At 37.9% G+C, this 21,030-nt stretch overlaps 1 protein-coding gene across 1 annotated transcript in view; it reads left to right on the plus strand.

Moving 5' to 3' along the window:
• Nucleotides 1–1,263: 1,263 nt before the first annotated feature.
• The window catches only part of LOC104488843 (adenomatous polyposis coli protein-like), a gene marked incomplete at its 3' end in the record, with an annotated part of 33,675 nt that continues 13,908 nt past the window's right edge, over nucleotides 1,264–21,030 (plus strand). Inside the window, exons 1-2 of the mRNA XM_010130933.1 lie at nucleotides 1,264–1,416; nucleotides 20,236–20,320. Of these exons, the coding sequence (XP_010129235.1) occupies nucleotides 1,282–1,416; nucleotides 20,236–20,320 (220 nt within the window). The remainder of the gene's footprint in view (nucleotides 1,417–20,235; nucleotides 20,321–21,030) is intronic.

Raw genomic sequence — 21,030 nt, forward strand, 5'->3', positions numbered from 1 at the left:
ATTAGGCACAATTTTCAAAATTTGTATTGGGAAATTAAAACCTCTTTGAATAATTTTACCTGGTTTTTAGTGGGGAGGTAATTCAGTTGAGATTCATCTGGAAGAACAAAGTTGATAAGGAGTTGCATAAGGAGTTACACAAGCCGTAAGAGCAAAGGCTTTGTGAGAGGATACACAGAAAATGCTAAGAGCTTGTAATTGTTTTACCTTTTCCAAAGTACTGTAGTAATGCTGAAAAGAAGTGTTGTCCCGTAAACTTTTTACATTTTTTTTCCTTTGAGTTTCAGGCCATATACTTAGGAAATTCGTGCAATGACATTGGAAGGATGTCTTATACATACATGAAATGCTAGGCTTCCTTTTGTTCTCTTGAATGGCTGATGAATAAGAAATTAATAGCTTCAGCTGTAAAGAGCTTCTAACTTACATTGTTAGATGAACAGCTTTGATTTTTGTATGGAAATTGGGTAACAGTTGTAATTTTATAATTTAAATTGGATTATTTGTTTCTTTCTCCATGGTAAGGGCTGAATAATTGTGTAAAAATGTTACCCAAAATAATATGGGGTATCTTGATACCAAGAATAGCCTTTAATCTTTTTTTCCTACTGTGCAGTTTGTCCACTCTTTATGTTGGAATTTGTAATTATATTTGTTTTAATCTTTATGCCTTGGAGGGTATTTTTACAAAAGGCTTGATTCCTACTACATTTGATGCTTTTTTTTCTTGTTAAAAATCCTCAGTATTTACTGTTTGCCTTTCACACAACATCTCCTATAGTGTGTGCTATGCTGAGGAATCTTGAACATCTGAGACTATCTTTCATTACATGAAAGAAGTAGGCAGTTAGCAAATTCCAGATATGGTTGAAGGTGCTTGTTGTCAGTCAAAAAATTGCTTAAGTGTTTTCTATCATCTGCGTAGTTTCTCAGTGTTGGAGTTGAAATGTGAACAGTAAGGATGGTTTTGTATGATGCTGTGATTTTCTTTCATGTATTCTGGCTTCTCCTAAATACCTAATGCATTTGTGAATCAATATCTTTCATTTGCTAAATTGTGTCTATCAAATGGAAGCCCACCAAAAAGGTCTTTGAACAGGCAGTAGTTCTGGGCATTAATAGTTTGGTTTAATAAATTTAAATTAAATGTTTAGAAAGCTGAGTGGTAAATAGGAAAGATAGAGATACAATTTTACGGTTAGATAAAACTGTGATTTTTTTTCTAAAATGTCTAATTTTAATGTTTTCTCATACTTTTTTTAGGGCTGAGGGTAGCCCAGGATGGCTGCAGCTTCATATGATCAGTTGTTAAAGCAAGTTGAGGCATTAAAGATGGAGAACTCCAGCCTTCGGCAAGAGCTAGAGGATAACTCAAATCACCTAACAAAACTGGAAACTGAGGCGTCTAATATGAAGGTATTGCACTCTCTGTGCCTGCGTGCATCAGCATTTGTGTTACTGCTTTTTGTGTCACAGACTGGTAGTTGCTCAACAAGTTTTGTGTGCTTTTAGAATCCTACAGAAGTCATTTTCCTGTAAGGGATAACTATCAAATCCATTTAGTGGAGAATTCTCTTTTTTCTTTTTTTTTTTTAGTTTCAAAATTGAAATATTTTGAAACTGGTTTAGAATCAGCTTCCGGTTTTCATAGCTTTTTTTCTGGTATGTCATGATAACCTCTACCATTATTAGCACTGCTGATCTTACCAGCAGGAAGTCCAGTCCGCCAGCATATGTAGTTTAACAAAGCAAGTATTGTTCAGCTCTTGAAAACGTGGGAGAAACTGGAGGTTTTCAGTGTTTTAAGGTGAGTTTGAAAATTTGGGGGTTTACTATGACCACAACATTTAACATCCCAAAAGGAAAAGTTCATTTTTAGAATGAGACCACAAGTTCTTCAGCCTCTCCCAAAGCCTATATTCATACTTAATAATTTCATCCTGATCTGTCCATCTGGTGTTTGTTGGCTAAGTGCAGGCCTTCAGAGCCATCCACCCAAGAGGAAATACTAGGCTTAGCTGGAATTCAGATGGATTTTGATCAGTAGGAAGATACATACACAGCTGCATCCATGTGATCTGTGACACTGAACAAGGGAGCAGAATTTCACAAGCATTATAGTTGCATTAGTGCAGTGGTCTTCCTAAGCTGACAAATCCTGCTGCTTTTTGCTAACAGCTAGCAAAACCAGACTGCTTTTAGTACCTCAGTTAATATTGCTCAAAAATTGTTGGTATCTCTGCATGTACTCCCGTATACGGTAGGCATATTCGAAATATTAAACAAATATGTATGTCTTGCCTCCTTGCTTCCTGATCTTCATATAACAGATTTGCTGTTCCACTATAACTAATCTTTATTTTTTTAAATATGGTAATCTGATGAATTCAGCAGTTAAAAATACTTTGAACTGAACTTTCTTTTCCTCTGGCTCATAGATTGTGACCTGCATATTCCTGTAAGAAAAGAAATTTTTATGCGTTCTGAAGCGCTGTCACTAGTTGCAACACTCGAAGAAAGCACAGATTTTTCAGATACATTTAATTCTTGTATTGCAGTGTGTAATGAAAATGGCTCTGCTACCTAAATTGAAATGAAATTACAGTCCTTTATACCAGCTTCTTGAAACAGTTGTTGGCACTAACAGCTGTGGAAAAAAAAATTGTTTTCTCAGTTATGTATCTGAAAGCTAGTTCTGTCATTAATACTGTTTTTCTTAAGATAATATTGTAACAGATTTGTCAGTAATTGCCTTTCCCTCTCTGTCATTGCAGTCTAAGTTAAAGGAGAGAAGGACGGAAGAGATGATCTTTCTCATAGTTAGAAAAAGGAACACAGAAAATGTCTTTTTTCCCTTCTTTGTCCCCATACAGTGTTTGGTTTATTTGGGTTTGTTGTTTTTGGGGTTTTTTTTAGCTTTTGTGCAGATAATTAAATTTCTACTGACCTAGAGACAGACCAGCTGTATAAGCTGGTCTCTAGGGCATTAATTTGGGACGTAGAACAGCTTTCTATCCTTACTTCAAACCTGGCAGACCACCAAACGGAGTGCTTATGAGCATTTTCAAAGTAGACGTCACATTTTTTTTCTCTCCTGAGTAGCCATTCTAGATCTAAAGAATTTATTCTAAAAGAACTCAAACTCAAATATCAAACTCAATATATTTCTTTTTATTTGGGGTCATGGATGGGGAGGAGATTGTTCAGATTAGCTTGATTTTTTTTTTTTTTATTAAATCCGTATTCTTAGAAGAAATCTTAATCAACTGCATTCCTCGGGAGTGCTTGCTCCTGCACCTGAACCAGGAGGCTGTTTGTTTCCCTTGTTTGTTTCAGATGTGTTTGAAAAGAGTTGAAACCTGGCTTTGACTTGACTTGCACCTGAAGTTTGTTATGGGAATGATCTTTGAATTCGATTGGAGTCTGTGGGTTAAATTTGGTGGTGATCATTCAGGATTCTCTCTAGTCAGGAAATAATTTTAGTTCTGCAAGCTTTTGAAGAAAGTATGTGGTGGCTTTGTTCCACTAAAAGAAACTGCATGGCTTGTATGGTTCCAATGCCATAATTAGGGATAATTAGAAGAAAGTAATTAGAAGGACTAGAGAGGTGGATATTGAAAGTCCTTTGGCTGCTGTATAAGCAGTTAAAACTCAAAGTATTTTGGAGAAAACAATCCTTTGGGAGCATATAAATGTCACAGAGCCCTAGCAGCCCCTCCTACCAAGTAAAATCCCGAATACTAGTGGAAGAACAGGAGTGGCAGTGAGTGAGACAAGCTGTGGTCCTGTGGCAAACATCACTCTTCTTGCATCATGAATTTCGATCCGTAGGGTGGTTCAGAAGCATCTCAGTGGTTCTTTGGACTCTTAAGAGTTTTTGCTTGTGACTCGCCTTATGCCTTCTATTTTTTAATCAGTTGTGAAAGGCAATAGTTAGGAAGGGCATTTTGAAGACAATATTGTGTATTTCAAGAAATGTTTTTTGGAAGTAGTAGTGTTAATGTTGTGTAAGTGTGCCTCAGCTTTATAATCGCTCCATTTCAGAAATGTAAAGTAATCATACTGGAATTAAAAGCTTAACATGAGCTCATCTTGCCCATGTTTTTATTATGAACTACTACTGACCTATATAAGAACAATGTCTGAATGCTTCATGTTTAAAGCTAAATTTCGTATTTAAAAGTGAGAACTGTCCATTTGCTGACCAGAAAACAACATGATGGGTAAAAAAGATAAATGTGATAATGAGGTTGCCAAAATCATTAGTAAAACAGCATCCGCTTCGTTTTTTAATTTGTGTTGTCCTAGGGATTAACTGTTCAAACAAAAGAAATCCCTCAGAGTATTATGACTAACTTGGGAAATTCAGTTGTTACTATTGGCTTACTGTCAGATGAAATACAGCAGTTTGGTATGATAAAATATTCTCTCTAAATCAACAGATATGTTCCATGGTGGTCAATGAAATAATGATGTTGGCCCATAAATGAAGAAAAATGGTTTCAGTGTCAGTAATGTAAATGGTAACAGCATAAAACACAAGCTATGGACAAATTTAGGAAAAAATGAATGTATTTTTATTTTAATTCAAAACCTGTAAAATTCATAAAGAGACAAAAAGCAGTCCCAACATCAGCTATTCTAATTTGTGCATGTAAATACAGGAGACTTTTTGTCAGACTCTCCTGCCTGGTTCTTACAAAAGACAAGTGTTTTTCTGTTAAGGATGGCATATATGGGTTTTTTTAATGTCATAGCTAATTAATATCAGCATTTTTCCTCATATAAAATCCGGGAGGAAATAGGTATATGTAATTTAACTTCAAGTACTCAAGAAAGTAGCAAAAGAATAATGTCATGTTCGATTTCCACACTCGCTTTCTTGAGTGTTTGGTTTTTACAGTAAATGAGCAATGCATGTTATCTTGTGTAAGAAGGCCATCTTTTTCATATGTGGTGCTCTATGGACAAAACATTCTCTCAAATCACAAATTACATCTTAAAACTACATTCTATTTATGATTTTCCAGCTTATTTAATGTCCTGTGGATTGTGTCCACACATGTCAATAGGAAGACTGTCAGTAGAACTGATTCAGATGTCTTACTTTTTTTGAGAAACCTTCTAAACAGATAAATAAGACAAGGTGTCAAGGGTTAGGGCTGGGTTGCCCACTAGACAAATGACAGATGCTCTCTATTACCACCCCTCTTCCCAAAGAGGGGAAAGAGAAAAGGAGTGAGGAAGAGAGACTTATGAGTTGGAATAGAAAACCAAAATAGCTTTAATGAGAAGAAGAGTAAGTTCTATACAAATATAGGCAATACCAATACCGAACCCAACCCCCCTGATGGAAGAAACATCACTGTCACCACTGATGCTGCAGGACAGGCACTGGGAAAGGCCCAGACTGGACTCTCCAGCAGAAGGAAACCAGCAGGCGCTGGATTCCGGAATGAGTTTGGGAATGCACAGATTGGAGTCGAAGGCAGAATGGACAGAGTCCTCCTCAGATGCTGGCCATTGAAGAAGTCAGCAAGAAAGAGCAAGACCCTCATGGTCCCTCAGCTTTATACTGAATATGACTTCTATGGGATGGAACACCTTGTTGGTCAGTTTAGGGTCACCTGTCCTGTCCGCTCCTCCCCACAGGTGTGGCCTGTCACTGACTGCACCCTCACTGTGACAGACAGGATTTAGCAGTGACCTTGGTCTCCACAGGAGCGAGTATCAGCAAGAGTCTTTCTGCACACCAACCCCTGGTAGTAACGGTGAACATCAAGCGCTGTCACTTCTGGAAGCAAACACTGTCTGCACAAATATGCCGTTAGCTTCAGAAAGTGCCGTCATATAAAGGTTTTAGTTCTAATAATTTGTGTGGTTTTTTGTTGGTTGGTTGGTTCTTATAAGGAATTCAAGTTTAAAAGCAAAATCTTAGAGACCTAGTTACTATAATGTACAGCTCAGGCCCAGAGAGTGATTTATTTTTGACATGGATGGTGTTTGTGTGTTTCTCCAGCTAATTAGACAGCTGGGTAGTAAACCTGGTGGTGCTCTTATTTTGGATTGAAATAGATTTTGACTGAATAAAAAAGCAAGTGGTAAAATACTTAGAGGATTTTAATTTTGAATGTGTTTGTACAGTGTTAAGCTGAGATAATGTAATGCGGTTCCAAAAGAAATTTTAAGCTTATAGTGTATAATATCCCATATTTATTGCAGTGTTGTGCATAGTTTGTGAAGTTCACTAATTAATACTGAAATTAGGAGAATTCAAGGTAAAAAAGTGCTAAAGAACATGCCGTGGTGCCTGGGTTTCATCTTGTTTCTGTCATCATGAATTTGGGAGAATATGAGGAAGTTTTTATCTTACTAGAATCTAAATGTGATTTTATAATTAAATATAATTAAGTTGCATTTTATTTTATCCTGAAATATAACTTCCTATAACATCTTTTCATGACTATTTAAAGGGATGAATATGCAAATTCTTAGCAAAAATAGCAGACTGACTAGGAAGTTAGCAACTTAAAGAGTTACAGTAGCTTGTTTGTCTCGTTAAAAATAGGGAATCTGAAAAATGTACTGCTTCCAGCTTGGAGTTTGTTAGCATACATTTGTTTATAAAAACAGAAGATTGATGTTCACAGTGTTCCAGGAATTAACTGGCTTGCAGTACTTTGATACTCTGTTAAACTTTTTGATGTGAACTCTGTCAAACTTGTATGGAAGTAGCATTCTGTGATCTATAGAGTTAAAAATCCATTAGAGTATTAAAAAAAATAATAAAAGTCCTGATCCTTTACATCAGGTATACCAGTGGCTGAATTACATGCTTGGTTTTAGAAGTTTGCCCTTGTAGTAACATAAGATTTCAGATACTATTGCTGCCCTTTTCCCTGCTCCCTGAATTTTGCTTTAAAATGGCTGATGAGGTATTCTCTCTTTTGGAGTGTGTGACTGTTATCAGATGTCTCCTTGATTAGGTAAGTGGGTGATCACATTTTCTTTTAACTCACCAAATCCTATCTTATGGTCATACCATCTGCTTAGCTACTATTTCTTGGTATTTAACCTTGAAAACCTACTTTATTCTGATCAGTAATGTTTAATGTTTTTCATTGCAAAGCACAAAAGGTGCTAGGAGGTACTTTTGTAGCTGACACAATAATTTTTAGTTCAATGTATTGTGGTAAGCTTGCAAATTAGAAATCGAAGCCTAACATGTTTACGGAGACCTTTGATACATGCAGCTTAACAATTTTGTCATGCACTGTATACATACATACAGTGTTTCTATCTATGTTTGAGGTTCCTCAAGTAGATGGTAGAGTAATACATTTAGGATACCTTTGTTTGCAATCCCATCTTCAGAAAGCTAACGGTTTTTCTTCTAAGGTACCAGAATTTACATGTTTTTCTGGGGATGCTTAACTCTGTCAGTTAACAGTACTTCCCCATCTCTTTCCAAACAGATGTTTTTAGCTTCATCTTGCCTCTTCCCTTTTTATGTTTGGAAAAAAGTTTTTTAGTTGGCATCACACACAGTGAAATGTTTTGCCAAGGCATACAGAAATAAAAAAATTACTGAAAAAATTCTGTAAAGCTGTGAAAGTAAAGCATTGAGTCCACAGAAGAGAAATGCTTATCTTAAAATAGATATATTTGATCTGAAATTTCTATTAGTGAGTAGGCTACACATAGTAAGCAAATTGCAAAATAACTTGAGAAGTTTGTATTTCAATCCTCCATTTAGTATGATAGGCGTTTCTTTGTGCATCCTGTTACACAACAGAGTGTTAGCATCATTTCCAGAAACGTAACTGGAAATCTGGTTTCCAGGTGGTCTAAGTTATCTGGTACGTTGTTATTTCTGCTATAGAGGTCAAGCCAGATAAAACATGGTGGATTATATTTGCTTCATGAACCAAAACGAGTGTTGTGATATCTCCACAGTAATTGCTTATATGAAGCTTAGGGATATTTCCCTACTATGTAGGAAGCATGCCAGTGGCCCCTGCCTCTAATTAAAGTGTCAACCATAAAACTTTTAGAACAAAGGGATAATACAGATGTAGTGAAATGTCAGACATAAATTATATTCACCGAAGTGTTCAAAAGCAACTTGAGTGTGAAATTGCTGAACTGTCAACTATAAGGTATAACCTGTTCCACCCTTCCTTCAGCAGGTGGAAAGATTGAGGTATGACCCCTTTGGCTTTAAAGAAAGAGCAGACTAGAGCCTAAGAAAGAGGAGAAAATCACTTACTGGGGTGAGATCTGGATACTTAAAATTGTAGTCATGCAAATCATTGCCCTTCTGTCAAAATTCTTCATCAGTTTGTCAGCTGGTAATTTCTTGTTTGTTCACGGATCCCAAAGGTGGATCCTCTGTGGTAGGTTCTTTCCTTGCAGCAATTCTTCGAGTAAGGCTATTCTGTGTTTAAAATGGCCTCAGCACACAAGTTATGTAAGGTGGCAGGTATGATGCCACTTTTGAAGAAAAAAATTTAGGGAAAACTTTTGATCTACAGACGTGCAAGCTTGAGTTTGTAATGGACATGTCAGAAAACACGATGAAGAACAGACTGCTAGTGGGGAAAGAGATAACATTTCTTTCTTAGGGAGAAGTGTAGCTTACAAATACAAGTTCTTGAAGAAATAATTGAGTAGGAGGCAAACAATATTGGTACTCATGATACTACTTTGATTTCTAAAATGAGTTTAGTAATGTCCCTCATCAAAGACTGCTGAAGAACCTAAGTTCATTTAGGAAAGTTCTTTGATATACTGCTCAACTTCAAGGTAGAAATGAAGAGTAGAAAAACAGTCGGGGGTTTTTTGTTTTAGCACTAGTGTCCTAGAGAGATTTCTGCCCTGACCTGTGTTTTTTCACCACATTCCAAAGTTATCTGGGGGGAAGAAAAGAAAAAAAAAAGAGATTAAAATGCTCAACTGATGATTTTCAGTGTGGTAAATATGAACACAGAGCGTAAAGAGCAGAAGAGTCTTATGGTATTGAGTGACTGAATTGAATACATAGCAAATAAAAGTCAGTTCTCCAAAGCATAAAACATTCATGATGAAAAACAGCCTTAACTTTAAATGCATAATGAGGGGTTCTGAATTAGCATGGCAACAACATAGAAAGTGGTCTTAGAAATGCTGTAAATATCTGAAAATGTCAGGGTTTTCTTCATAACTTGTCAGGTTAGTGCTTGGTTTGGATCCAGGAAGTTGATCTGATATTGGGTGTAGATAGGGAAACAAAAAAAGCTTTAATTAGGGTGGACACATGCTGCATCCAAAAGTTGAGTAGTCTGTTCTGCTCTGATTAACCTCAGGGAGGATCTAGTAGAATTAGTATAGGTGCAAAAAAACCCAAGTGATACAAAAAGCTTCCTTAAGTGGCACCTCTGCTGTGAGGACAGACTGAGAGAGTTGAGGTTGTTCAGCTTGGAGAAGAGAAGACTGCAGGGAGACCTTATTGTGGCCTTCTAGTACCTAAAAAGGGCCTACAGGAAAGATGGAAAGGGATATTTTATCAGGGATCGTAGTAATAAGACAAGGGGCTGTGACTTCAAAGATGGTAGATTAGGATTAGACATAAAGAAGTTCTTCACTCTGAGGGTAGTGAGGCACTGGATCAGGTTGCCCAGAGAGGTTGTGGGTGCCCCATCCCTGGAAGTGTCCGAGGCCGGCTTAGATGGGGCTTTGACCAACCTCATCAAGTAAAAGGTACCCCTGCCCACAGCAGAGGGGGTTGGAACTACTTGATCTTCAAGGTCTTTTCCAACCCAAACCATTCTATGATTCTGTGATTTAACAGAATGGAACTTTTCAGTTGGAGAGAGCCGGAAGTGAGGGAGGAACAGGATAGGAAGAATGTGGTTTATGTCTAAGAGATAATAAATAGCGCAAGGAAAGATAATAGAGAATTATTAGTTTCCCCTCAATACCAGGTCTAAGGAACATCAAATAACATTATCAGATAACAAGTGGAAAACAAGCTAAACTAGGTTCATTTCTCACCGTAGGTCTTTGGCATGGGAGTATTTGGATGCCAAAAGAAATGATTAGGAGATAGCACCACCAGAGATGTGATTTCAGGAAGTCTGCAAGTTCAGGCCAGCCAGAAGCTGGGGAGAGGGCATGCAAGAGAAATGAACAGAAGGTTTAGGTTTGTTCATATATCCTCACTAGGTTCCTCCTGTTGGAGGTGGGATGTTGTGTGGATGGACATTTGGTCTCTCTCGGTGTGAAGGATGGTGTTTGCCCTTGGTTTTGTTCTTTGTTTTTTTTTTACGTCTGGGTTAAGCTCCCTTAAGAAGGGGGAAGGGAGAGAGGACAAGGAGGAATTTCCTAGAGCTCCCGAGCACTGTGGAAGAGAGGGAGAGGCGCCGTTCAGAGGTTGGGGACAGGAAACCAGAGTGGAGTGAAGGAGAGAAGATCACAGCAGCAGCCTGGGAGCCCACAGCTGAAGACGAAGAAATCCAAAGACCCCGTGGTAGTGTGTGTAGTTCATGTCTGCCTGCAGGGGCACAGCAGGCAGGGGGTTTTGGAAAGACTCAAGAATAGCCATTGAAGTGTCTCTTCAAATAATTTTTTTTTTCTTTTTTTTTTCATTTTCGTGCTTAATATTTTTAACTAAAAGGTTAGGTGATTATTCTTATAGTTCAGCTTTCTGTTCTGTTTAAAAAACTTTTCAGTCTTCTTTGGGAGCTCAACAGAAAGTTTTTCATGTGGAGGTCTAAGCAGATCCACCATAAAGCTCTAGCCACCTGAAAAGTAGCATAGTCCTCAGTGCTTTAGTTTCTATGTTCCTGGAGAACACTTAAGCAAAAAATTTCAGTAAAGCAGTTTTGGTGAAAATTTGTACTTATATCAATCGGGTCTAAAATGTGTGGTAATTTAACTTCAGAAATCCTACAGGAGGTGGCAACTAGGATAACTTTGTGACAAAAAAAATGGAAGGTTTTGGGTGGTGGTTTTTTATTTTAGTGTTTTGGTGGGGTTTTTAGGAAGTCAGCGTTGTTAGATCGTGATATGAAGGTCCAGAGAATTTGAATAATTTAAGTTGACAATGTCATGCCGTAGTTACGAAGCTGTTGCAAAACATCATGATCATCCTGTGATGTTAGTACTGTGCTGCTAAGAGGCTGCAGACACATTACCATTTTCTGTTGCTGTATCCTTTGGTTCTGGCAGTTGTTGGTTTTTCGCATCATCCTCATTCTGCCTGTGCGTATCTGGCTTGCTCCTTTTTGCAGAAGAGTCCTGTTTACCTAGTTATAGATGTTAGTAATAGAAACTTCTTTTTTTGATGGCTGCTAGCAGCATCTGAGCATGTCTTCCCTCCTTAATTAGCATGTGTATCACTTACTGATGAGAACCTTCTAGCATGCCCTTCATTTGCTCATTTCCATGCAAGAAGTGTACCTCATAAAGTGGTGCCTGTGTGGAATCTGCCCTTGTCCTGGCATTGTTTCCATGCATCTTCTAGCCAACTCTAATGAGTCAACTCCATTTTGTCTGACTCATTTTTTTTTTCAGCATTCTGGGCATAGTTAAGGGGGGTTTTTTTATACTTTGTGTTCCTGGCTCTTAGGAGTTATTTGTATGGTACTGTATGCTCTGTTGACTTAACAGAGCTTGGTTTTCTTCTCTAAACTTCCATTATTTTTTAAAAGCTTGTTTTGATATATGTGCTGTCTGGCACACAGTAGAGGCTTTGTCTTAATTTCTTTGATACTTGACTGAATTTTATGTGGCCCAGCTTTAGGGAGCTTTAAGCAAGAACATAAATTACAGCCAACAATAAAGGAAAATGTAGAAGGAACTAGAAGTGTTTTGAAGAACAGCTCAAGGTGCAGTAGCAAATGAGGACTTTGTGCAATAAGTTCTCTGCTTTTGAGAAGGAAGCTATGGGAGGAAATCAATGAATCAAAAGCATAAATTCAGGAAACTTCTGTGCAATTCTCATTTGTATAATTTTTCCATGGTGGGAACGTTGCAGTGAGTCTGACCCCCACGTCTGTAGCGCTTGTAGCACTAACAAGCTCGTGATTGAAATGGATTGCATATTTACACAATAGAGTTTATTTTGCTTTTTTTCTTCTTTAAATGAAAAAAATACCACAAAAAAAGACTTAAAATGCTTTTTATTTTATTTGGGTTTGCACATTCAAACATTAAGGAAATGCTAGCTTGAAGTTAGACGAAGCCACCCTGGTTTTGTCAGATGGTTTGTACATCCTATTTTACCTATTCTACAAAAAAAGCCTTTCCAAAGTTAGCACACTCAGTGCTTACAGTAAGGATGAAAATATAGCCTTGTATAAAACAATGTTACATTGTAATTTACCTCAGCAAATGAAGTCTTTAAACACTAATTTTCATGTATATAATGATCTGTACAGAGTCAGGTATTTCTCTTGAAAGTTACTTCCTGACTGAAGTGCAGTCTTCAGGAAAAAATTTCAACTTTTTTTTCCCAGAAAATACGTTTTTTAAAAAAACATGGTTGTTTTTTTTTTTTACAGTATTAAACCTAAACTAAAACTGTATCCTCTTCTGTCAGCTGCATTTCTTTGCCAAACCATGTCTCCTTGAATGAGCTTGGGTCTCACTGTGAGTGGGTCACATACGTCATGGAAATTTCATCACTACAGTAACCCTCAGAAACACTGTCTGGAGGCAGCTGAGCTATTAGGAGAGAACTCAGTGAGACTTGTGAGATACAGATCTCACATGGCACTGTGATGTCCTGGACAGACAGTGCTCAAAATCCAGTTACATTCAGTACAACCTACCAAAATACTTTAATTCAGTAATAATGTATGTTTATATTCAGTAATAATATATAGTTGTACGTTTTGTATTCTGACATAATACAGATTTTAAAAATTCACTGCAAGCTGTCTTTGTTGTGCACAGTAATGATTCAGCTAGCTGTAGACATTTCACATTATACCAATTTAATAAGGGAGAATTTTGAATTTGTAATAGTAGCATAGAATCTGGTATTTTGAAAGTCAGGTTCTCTTCCAAATGGTTGGCCATTCCACAGCACTTTTACAGCAGATATGCTCTTGGTGAAAACTGCTTAGGTTTGTATTTATTCCATTCTGCACAGTCGGCGTGGTCTGTCCATCAAAATGGACAGAATGTGGTGACACCTTGTTTTGACCTTTGAACAGCCACACTAGCTTTCTATTTTTTTCCTCAGGTCTTGCTGTTTGCTTTATTTCACTGCCTGTATGCACAGTCTTACCGTACGTGTTAATAACCAGCTAGTCAGGTTTGAAAGTGAAATGAACTGTGCATAGTCTTATACACAAAAGCCTGTTCATGTAGGGAATTAACTCTTAGGGGCAGGTCGGCAGAGTACTAGGTACTATCTTTTTGCTGCCTAGTAGTTTTCCACTGACGTTGACAAATGACTGTTTTGAGGCTAAATTTCTAAAGACTTAAGCTGCTACTCATGATGCTATTATTTCTCAGTGTTTTTCAGCAAATGCATTGTTTCTGAACAAGTAGGGAGCAAAGACATTGATTCAACAGTAACATACCTTCCCTGTATAAATATTTGTGGAATAGGTGCTAAATTCTGAGCTTTTATAACCTACACAGTTTGAATTCATCCAGTATTTTCTTTCCAGTGTATGCTTGGTTTCCATTAAATTTCAATACATCCTTTCCCAGTATGTAGCTGCTTTTCAAGTCTTTCAAGGGAAAACCGTAGTCATGGTTAGCATAGGAAACATTATCTGCTTTTTCTTTCTTAATTTTTTGTTCCTGATGTGAGCTTGCATCTTCCTTCCCAAATTAATTCCCTACTCTCACTTGGATTTTGCTCATGCAGAATGTTTTTGTGGTGTCGCATGCACCCATGCCTTTCAGGAGGGAAGAGGTGATGTCAGTTTTAAGGCATATAAGGAGATTGTCACATCAGGATTATGACATGGGGAGGGAGAATACTGGTAGTGCAATGGATAGATCCCCAAAATCTAAAATTACTTTGAAGTAATATTAGTGTGCATTGGTCATTTGATAAATTCTAATGTCTGAGCAGAAGAAACTACCATAAGCTTAACTGATTTTTACAAATTGAATCAAATTATGAATTCCAGGAAATGCTTTTCTTCAGTGACTGTAAAACTAATGCAGTCAAGACATTTGCAAATAATTTTTAAGTTCATGTGAGCAAAAAATGTGGTTATAAAAGTCACTTAGCATCTCATAAAAAACAGACAGTTGAAATACCAGTGAATTTATTTAAGCAGTAAAGAACCAGCAGTGACATTATGTGGTGTTTGATTTGTGTCTCTTTAAGATTGTTGGTATGATTTCACAGTAATATTTTTAGCATGATCTTTGTGATTCTAAAGAGTCTACCAGAATCCAAATCAGTTGGGAAATTGAATAAAAGGTTTTAATATATTTCTTATTAGAATTTAGGTTAAATTGAGTTAGTGATATATATAGTTACTGACGTTACTTCAGACAGCATTCTTTTTGAGAATAAAATCAGATAACTTTAGTTGATCTGACAGTTGGCTTGCACCAAAAACTTCGTACTGACTTCAGTTTGTGGTTATAGCAAGTGACAGCTCTTGAGCGTGGTGGCACCAAGTGAATATTTTTCTTTCAGAAAATGACACTGTTTGAAATTAAAATGAACAACATCATTTCACATAACAAATGCTTTACTCTTTCTAGAAGGTTAAAAGTTGAGTTGCTCCAGTGTTTCATCTCAGTCAGCAGTGCTGTCATCATTGCTATTATCATTTGAACCTGGTTATAGGGCTGAGCAACCAGAGCGCTTGCTTGGTACTACAGTTGATTAGAAGGGCTGCCACCAACTTTGATTAAGGAGCAGTGTAATTCAACAAAATGTATAGAAGTAAAGGTCCTCTTCCATAGCTCTTACTTGCACCCTGTGAGCGTTGTACCATCTGTGATAGTAGTAAGGCATTGCCAAGTTCATGCAGTTACAAAGGGTCGTGTACAACCTTGAACTTAAGTTTATGTAATCTAAAAATGCGTAGAAAATAGTATTCTGGTGTCTGTCCCAGTAATTGAAACAACACGCAACGCTGGATTGAACTTCAAATATCACTTTCAGTTTAGAGATTTTTTGCAGGTAACACCAAGTTAATCAGATGTGTCAACCTGCTCGAGCACAGGAGGCTCTACACAGGGATCTGGACAGGCTGGATTAATGGACTGACGTCGGCTGTATGAAGTTCCGTAAGACTACATGCCAGGTCCTGCACTTGGGCCACAACAACCCCCTGCAGCGTTACAGGCTTGGGGAAGAGTGGCTGGAAAGCTGCAGCAGAAATGGCCTGGTGGTGTTGGTCAACAACCGGCTGAACGTGAGCTGGCAGTGTGCCCAGGTGGCCGAGAAGGCCAACGGCATCCTGGCTTCTGTCAGAAATTGTGTGGCCAACAGTTGTAAGGAAGTGCTTGTCCCCCTATACTTGGCGCTGGTGAGACCACACCTTGAATACTGTGTCCGGTTTTGGCCCCCTCACTTCAAGAAGGATGTTGAGGTGCTGGAGAGGGTTCAGAGAAGGGCAACAAAGCTGGTGAAGGGTCTGGAGAGCAAGTCTTATGAGGAGCATCTGGGAGAACTGGAGTTTTTCAGCCTGGAGAAAAGGAGGCTAAGGGGAGACCTTATTGTTCTCTACAACTACCTGAAAGGAGCTTGTAGAGAGGAGGGGGTTGGTCTCTTCTCCCATATAACAAGTGATAGCATGAGAGAAGTGGCCTTAAGTTATGTCAGGGGATGTCTAGGTTAGGTAGCAGAAAGAGCTTCTTTACAGAGAGGGTTATGAAGCTCTGGAACAGGCTGTCCAGGAAGGTGGTGGAGTCCCCATCCCTGGAGGTGTTTAAAAGACGTGTGGATGTGGTGCTGAGGGACATGGTTTATGAATCCTGGCAGTGCAGGATGAACGGTTGGACTCGATGATTTTACAGGTCTCTTCCAACCAGGTGATTCTGTGAGTCCAATTGCATGTTATTTTTTCAGCATGTTGGGTTAAAAACATGAATACAAATGCTGTCAGAAATATTCTCATTTGAAAGTACTGCTCATTTGGTTAAAAATAACAGTTTGCAGTCATCCAGTACGCATATTCCCATCCTGTGTGATGCTAAGATAGTGTGCAGTTATTGTTGAAATCATAAATGCTTTCTATGCTTGTGCAGTTAAACCTGCTTTTATTCTCAAATGTTGTAAATATAGTGGTAACCAAGGTAAACATAGCCTAAAAAACCTAAACTGAAGGATAACTCAATTTGGGTTTTGTTTACTAACATTAGAAGCAGCCCACGATGAAGTCCATGTGTATATACATTGTGTGTAGATGATAGGAATGTCTCATTACACTCTATAGTTATTAGCTAAAAAGGAAGAACAGGTATGAAGAGTGTCATGCTAAAAATTTCTTGATAAAATAGCTTTTGTTGGAGAACTTTGTAAATGTAGGCTCATGCTTTAAAAGATCCAGTAAATTTCAAAACATCTTGAGGGCTTGCAGCCAATACTGGCCTCTGAGTACATCTGGTATACTGCTGCCAGTAATTTTATATATGTAATTTTCATACATTTTGGCATTCACTGAATACGCAAAACTTCTAGAATAGTGAATACAAGTAATAAAGCTTCTTCTATTTCAAAGGAGGCAGGGGGGGAAGCAAATAGTGTTTACAGAAGACCAAATGTCTTTGGTTTGTCCGAGTTGCTGTTGGTTCTCTTCCTGCCAAAGGAGAGGTATATGTCGAAACAAGAATGTCTTTTTACAGATACCTTCTTTTGAAGTATTCCAAAATATTAGTATTTATACTTAGAATTCTCAAAAAGTGAAAAATTCTTCTACATCTTAATTCATTGGGATTTGAAATCTGGCATTGTTAGCATTGTTCCTCTGTGACTTCTGTATTTATTAGCGGCTTTAGTAAATTCACAGCCTTAAGCAATTTTATTTACAACCGTTGCCACTTAGGTGGATGCATGTACTGTTAGTTACAGTGCTTTTCTTCTCGGTGGTTTTCCAGTTACTTGCTAACGGGTCTGATATTTTTATATTTAATTATCCATAAAGTAGCTGTAAGGTCAGGGCTATATTCATAGAGTCCGAACAACAACAACAAAAAATAATTGACATTCTTTCTGTACTTCACAGTCCAGAGACTGTGAAGACAGAAACCTTTTTAAATGATGATGAGTCATGGGACCGACTCTGTTTCCAAAAGCATTCTTTTGTACTTCTGCAGTAGGACGAGATAAACTAGGTTATATTTAAGTGACCATTAAAATGGTTTTACTTACATTCTTTAAAAGAACAGGAAAAAAACTTTGCAGCCTTTCTTACAGATACACTTAGTCACTACTAGGTTAGTAAAGAATCTGCTTAGAATAATGCTAAAACCCACTCTAATACATATATTCAAACTTGCATTCAAAGTAAAACCGCAAATTCCCCGATTCGTCATTTCAGCATACAGCTCCTTTTTCACCAGTACCTGGCCCAGGGGCTGCATCTCCCTCTCTAACCTTTGACTGCTTTATCATAGCCTCATAATGGCAATGTTACCTTAGCCATAGTACTCTAGAAAAGAAGTGTAGAAAGGAACACTTTAACCACTAACTTGAAAAAAATGCATGTGCTGTTCTAAAAAAGGGGATAATTTAAAAACTGAAAGTTACAACCGAAATTAATGAACTGTAGCAGAGAAAATTGAGAAAGGTGATCCAGTATACTAATGTTTAACTGTTGCAGATAATCAGAAAGAGCAGTCCCTTGCTGCCTGGACACCTCAGTCATTTGTTTTGGTGGCAAATGGAAAGGTGTTACTGCTTCCACTTAGCTGTTCATACTGGCTTTTGAAACAGAAAGAGTCGTTATGTGGGAAAGTATCCTGAAATAAGATTTCCAAAATAGAAAAACTGCCACGCACAGAGGTGAGAAAGAGGCTTCTGAAAAGGGAACAGGAGGAGGGGTTGGATGTTTGGGCTGGGCTTTTTTGCTGCACCAAGGTACTGTTCTCGAGGAAGGTGATTCATAAGTTATTTCTAAATTTTTCTGAGTTCACAGGTCTGTCAGAAGTCTTCAAAACTCCCAAGACCACTCCATATATCCACATTGCCCTTGTAGGCTCTTAAAGCTAAAACTGCTCTCTGCAAATGTTACCTACCCTTATGTCAGATAATGTGGGAGTCCTTGAAAAACACCCGATTACTTGTTTGTCTGACTTAGCCGACAAGGCAGATGTTACATACAAAGATGCCTGGGCCATATGGCTAAGGAGGATGCCCTTCAATGTACTTAAAAGCACAAACAGTGTGAAGACGTCTTTCCAACAGTAGTGATTTTATCACGCAAGACTGGATCCTAAAGGCTATGCCAGAATTAACAGGTACTGCAGTAAGAGCAGATCTGTGGATTAATTATTTTGAGGACCCAGCAACCATGCTATGCTGGAGTGATATTACCTGTCTTGTGTTTAACTGCTGGCTTGGTTTGATCAGAAAGGAGTTGGGTTCATGCCCCAAGATCACCCTGTGATGTGAACCAAAGTGTAGCTGGTGGGGCAGGTGGGAGTCTGGCATCCAGATGACTCAAACTACAACACAAATGTGGACACACACTTTGACTCTGTCAGTCAGATGATATGTAAATTGGGAAATTTGGCCTCAACTCCATCTGCAGAATTATTTCCACAGGACAGTGTAAGCATAAATAGTGCGTCTGTACTCCAGAATTCAGTGACTGCACTGCTACTGAGTTTAGTGCTTGGAGATTATTTCCACAGAACCCTGTGCGGTTCTTTATTCAAAATCCTTTTACTTTTTTTGGTACAAGAAACAACACTTTGGATATAGAAAAGCTCATTAGTGTGTCTGTTTAAAGAATACCTTGACTTCTTGCAGATGCCATTTTGTTTCCTTTGTAAGAGCAAAATGCATTTAAAAGGTACCTTCTGTACCTGTCTTTGATGTTGACTGTAAGGTATGCTAGGCTTACAATAGAGCAGAATGGTGGTGTGAATATGTTTTGTCTAAAATGCATTAGTTTTCCGGTCTGAACAGAAGTACAATGCTGGGAACAGAGTCTGTGTATTAAAAGCCTGGAGTACCTTTCACTATTCAGAATTGTTTTCATTTCCTGACTGTTGCTACTTCTAAAAACAATTTCTATGCTGTAGTCTGAAAATTAATATTTTAAATTACATTAAGGGCTTTTTGCCTTGTGGCCAGTCTTTTCAATTTATTTTTGCTGTAAATGCATCCACTGTTATGATACAGAAAAGGCGTTCACTGACTTGCATTTAATTTTCTACCTGAATTTAGGCCACTAAGCATTAGGGACCTGGGGGCTTACAAGCTCTTCTTAGTGTAGTAGTCATTGTTTACTATGAATCTTTTTGTGGATTTAAAGTTTGTTCCTTCAGCTGTGTAATTTTATCATACGTAGTTTCACTAGCACTCAGCAATATTCTTGTCTTTGAATCTTCAGCTGCATGAAGGAGTCCTGAGCTTTTTCTTGTAGGCATGGTGCTGGTGATGGCAGCAGTAGTACTGGCCAAATAATATGACACAATGAAGGAATCCTAAGTCTCACGGGTGTGGTAGTGGTAGCACTGGTGGTAGTAGTAGTAGTAAGAAATAGTATGTAGTTGGTAGTAGTAAGAATAGTATGATTCTCCTTTTTGGTTTACAGTGTTGATAAGAAAATGAAAGTCTTGCAGAAAATAAATGCCGGCGGTTACTTCTGCTCTGATATCTTTGGAGTTTAAAAAGTGTGATATTCAAGGTACTTCTGTAACTTTTATTTATGTATCCAGATTTTATTTTTGCAAGAGTAGCTTTAGGTAGACAGGTGGGAAAGTTTAATTTCTCCATGCTTGTGGTTCTCCATCTGTAAATTCAAACTGGTATTCAATTCTAGAAGAACTTCTCAATAAGCCAATAGATTGGGCTGCCAGAGAGGAGGAGGAGTTGAGGATATACTTTACGTTATGACAGTGCTTGGCAAAATACTATGTATTTGTATATATTTTACGGCAATTAAAGTTGTGACACTTGATCACTGCTGTCATGAAATACGGTTAACATCAGCGTCTCCATAGCTGTTACATAAGTATGCACTTGAAGGCAGGATGAGATGTGTTTACCTTGTGGTTTGTTGTTGTAAGGACTTCCTAATTAAGCTTAATTTCTTACAGGAGGTGCTGAAACAGCTACAAGGAAGTATTGAAGATGAGGCAATAGCGTCTTCTGGACAAATTGACTTACTGGAACGACTTAAAGGTAAATATAGAATTATGTTTTAAGTAGGTTCATTTATTTCTCAGTTGTTTTTCCCTTGGGATAACGTTTTCTGACTTAGTTGCATCTTCTTTCCAGTGCTGACTTTGATGGGTAGGCATAGTCCTAGTGCCTGTTATTTTTGCTAAGCATTATAAGACACATTCTCAAAAAAGATGTTCTATGCTGCTTTTATGTTTTTGTTACTGTTACCCTACAGTTCGTAAGAATTAGTCTTGATACAACTTGCATTTCATTCAGTTCTTCAGAAAAAAAAATTTGTTTAGGTTAATGATGGATTAATTTCACCAATTTTCTAAACTTGTTTGTACGCCCTGCGGTCTCCATGTTGTATTACTGTAATTGTGTCTGTCATGCTGCAAATTGATGTCCCCTTCCCCAGAGCGCATGCTGGAATGTGCACCATCCCATTAAACAGGATGTGCAAAACAAGCCCAGATCACTGATTCACTGTATGCATCCATTATCCCTACCACTGAACCAAATATATCATAGGAGTTGTCTACGTTTAAAGACATTGTGATGAACAGACTTGTCATCATTTATGTGACAGTGAAGCATCTACAGGATCTCTGAGAAGGAAGCTGAGAAGTGGGCCACAAGAACAATTCATATGTCGTTAATGCAAAACTCTGCCCATTTCTGAAGTCTGCTGGGAAGGAGGCGAATAGGCTCACATGGGGATGCTGTCC

This window comes from Buceros rhinoceros, unplaced genomic scaffold, assembly GCF_000710305.1.
Source record: "Buceros rhinoceros silvestris isolate BGI_N320 unplaced genomic scaffold, ASM71030v1 scaffold622, whole genome shotgun sequence".
In the NCBI taxonomy this organism is placed as follows: domain Eukaryota; kingdom Metazoa; phylum Chordata; class Aves; order Bucerotiformes; family Bucerotidae; genus Buceros; species Buceros rhinoceros.